This window comes from Arachis ipaensis, chromosome B10 (genome assembly GCF_000816755.2).
Source record: "Arachis ipaensis cultivar K30076 chromosome B10, Araip1.1, whole genome shotgun sequence".
In the NCBI taxonomy this organism is placed as follows: domain Eukaryota; kingdom Viridiplantae; phylum Streptophyta; class Magnoliopsida; order Fabales; family Fabaceae; genus Arachis; species Arachis ipaensis.
The window spans coordinates 39,018,518-39,020,725 of NC_029794.2; the positions used below are offsets into that span (position 1 = coordinate 39,018,518).

At 38.7% G+C, this 2,208-nt stretch overlaps 1 protein-coding gene across 1 annotated transcript; it reads left to right on the plus strand.

Annotated features, from left to right (window-relative positions):
- Positions 409 to 1,924, plus strand: LOC107622087 (probable L-type lectin-domain containing receptor kinase S.7). Its single transcript, XM_016324006.2, has one exon. The coding sequence runs from the start codon at positions 630 to 632 to the stop codon at positions 1,704 to 1,706; it is 1,077 nt and encodes a 358-aa protein (XP_016179492.1). The 5' UTR covers positions 409 to 629; the 3' UTR covers positions 1,707 to 1,924.

A 2,208-nucleotide genomic window follows, 5' to 3' on the forward strand; every position in this document is an offset into this window, starting at 1 on the left:
GAAAAATATAATCTGATTTGTTAGTATAATTGATAGTAGGATAACATTGAATCACTTTTATAAACGTTAAGAATACACATATGACGATTTAAACGTTAGGAACACAAATAGAACTTATCCCAAACATTAAAGACAAAAGTGATACTTTACTCTAATTAAAATCTAGTTATAACTTATTCTGAATAACCAATAAACCCTAATGAATAGTTTTATATTTGTAAAATTTCGCCATTGTTCTTCCGTTACAGGTATATTAAAGTAATAAATAAATAAATAGACTAAAATAGCTAATAACTTAATTAGATCAACCAAGTTTTGCGCGGTCAAAGCAGTTAGTTAATCCCATATTAATAATTATCAACATTATTGAGAATATTATTTTTCACATTATTACTAAAATCACATCCTTAATTTCCCCAAGTATGAATATACCAACAATAATAGGTAATCACTTTGACAATTAATTAATTAATTAATTATTTCGTTGTTTTGAGGAAAAACAGAGGTGGGGTTGATTGAGCGATAACCAATTGTAGTTACAACCTCCACAGCCATAATAGAATTTCTGGGTCCCACAAACAATAACAGAAAAACAACGGTAACAGCACTATCACCGTTTTTTCGAAGAAATGAGGATAATGGTTACGTCATTGTTCATCGCAATATTCATCACAATGTTCATCATTTCCCTAACCGTTTCTGTTCAATCTTCTCCTTCCTCACAACCGCCGCCTGTTTCCGTTAACCATAACAACTTTGACAATGACATCAATCTCTCAGGTGACGCTCACGCCGTCAAAGACCGGGTGAGTCTCACGCGCCCCTCACAGTTCAGCTCCGGCCTCCTTCTCCGAAACACCTCAATCACATTCTCCTCTGCCAGCGCCAACACCACCGCCAATACAACCGGCACCTCCCTCTCCGTCGAATTCTCATTCTCAATCTCCCCCGCCGCCGCCTCCGACGATGGCGGTAGCGGTTTCGTCCTTATCCTCTTCCCTGGCGACTTCGAGAATGTATTCTCGGCTAACTACTCATTCGGCATCTCAAAAGAATACAGCAAAAACTATGTCGCCGTCGAATTCGACACCTCGCAAGATGACGAGTTCAACGATCCAAACGCGAACCACGTCGGAATAGACGTCGGAAGCCTCATCTCCGTCGCAATCGCGAATGTCTCCGACTCAGACATTGTCCTCAACAACGGCGAGAAGCTGAAAGCTTGGGTTGATTACGTGGCAAGTTCGAAGAATCTCGAGGTTCGGTTATGCAAGTCCAGTGAAGACCGCCCTAACGATCCGATCGTTTCGCACAAAATCGATTTGGCTAAACTCTGGGGAAACGAGCCCGTGTTCGTTGGTTTGAGTGCCTCGAACGACGCGGATTCCGTTCAGGTTGTTAGTGTGTACACGTGGAAGGTGGTGAGTTCTGGAGACGTGGCAGAACGTCAGGGTGCACGAAACGTGCCGGCTGAAGAAGAGAAGGGTAGTTTTGGAACTTTGTCGGTTCTTGCTGAGGTTATATTCGGAACTGTGTGTGTTGCGTTGGTTGCTTTTGTGGTACTGTTTCTGTGGGCCATATTCTTTCAGAAGCACGAGGAAGAACAGTCATTTGCGCTTGGGAAGAGAGAGAACCTTGAGTATGAGAGGATAGATGTTGCTGTGGATAAGCAAAGTACTGAAGAGATTGAGAGATTGAATTCGTAGATGACAATACTGATGATGTGATTATGGAATTGTTGTTGTATATGTTTTATTGTATCTATTTTCAATTGGGAAAATGTAATTTTTGTAGGAGATTCTTCATTTTCTTTGTAATTAGAAATGTTGCAACCTGAACCACGTTTGTAAAGTAAATTTTTCCTTGGTTATGAATTGTTAATTAGCATTCTTGTAACATCTTATGATCCTTGATAGAAATAATTCGATTCCTTATTAATCAATGTTATACAAGATACACTTGTATCATTGAGTTTTATTGTTGCGTTCCGCCGGTAGCAGAATTTTGGTGAAGTTATGTTGGGCTAGTAAAAAATCGGAAAGACGTGATTGTGATTTCTATTTTTGCTTTTATCGGGAGCTGGTCAAAGTCTATTTATTTGAAAATAAATGAATATCATCGACCAAAAAATAAATAAATAAATATGATATTGTCATGTAATTGAGAAATTTAGGTTTAGTGTAGTAGTTTATTTATTAATAATGACAT

Bases quoted from the DNA above. Each gene is read 5' to 3' on its own strand.
- LOC107622087 (XM_016324006.2), top strand. From the start codon at position 630: ATGAGGATAATGGTTACGTCATTGTTCATCGCAATATTCATCACAATG.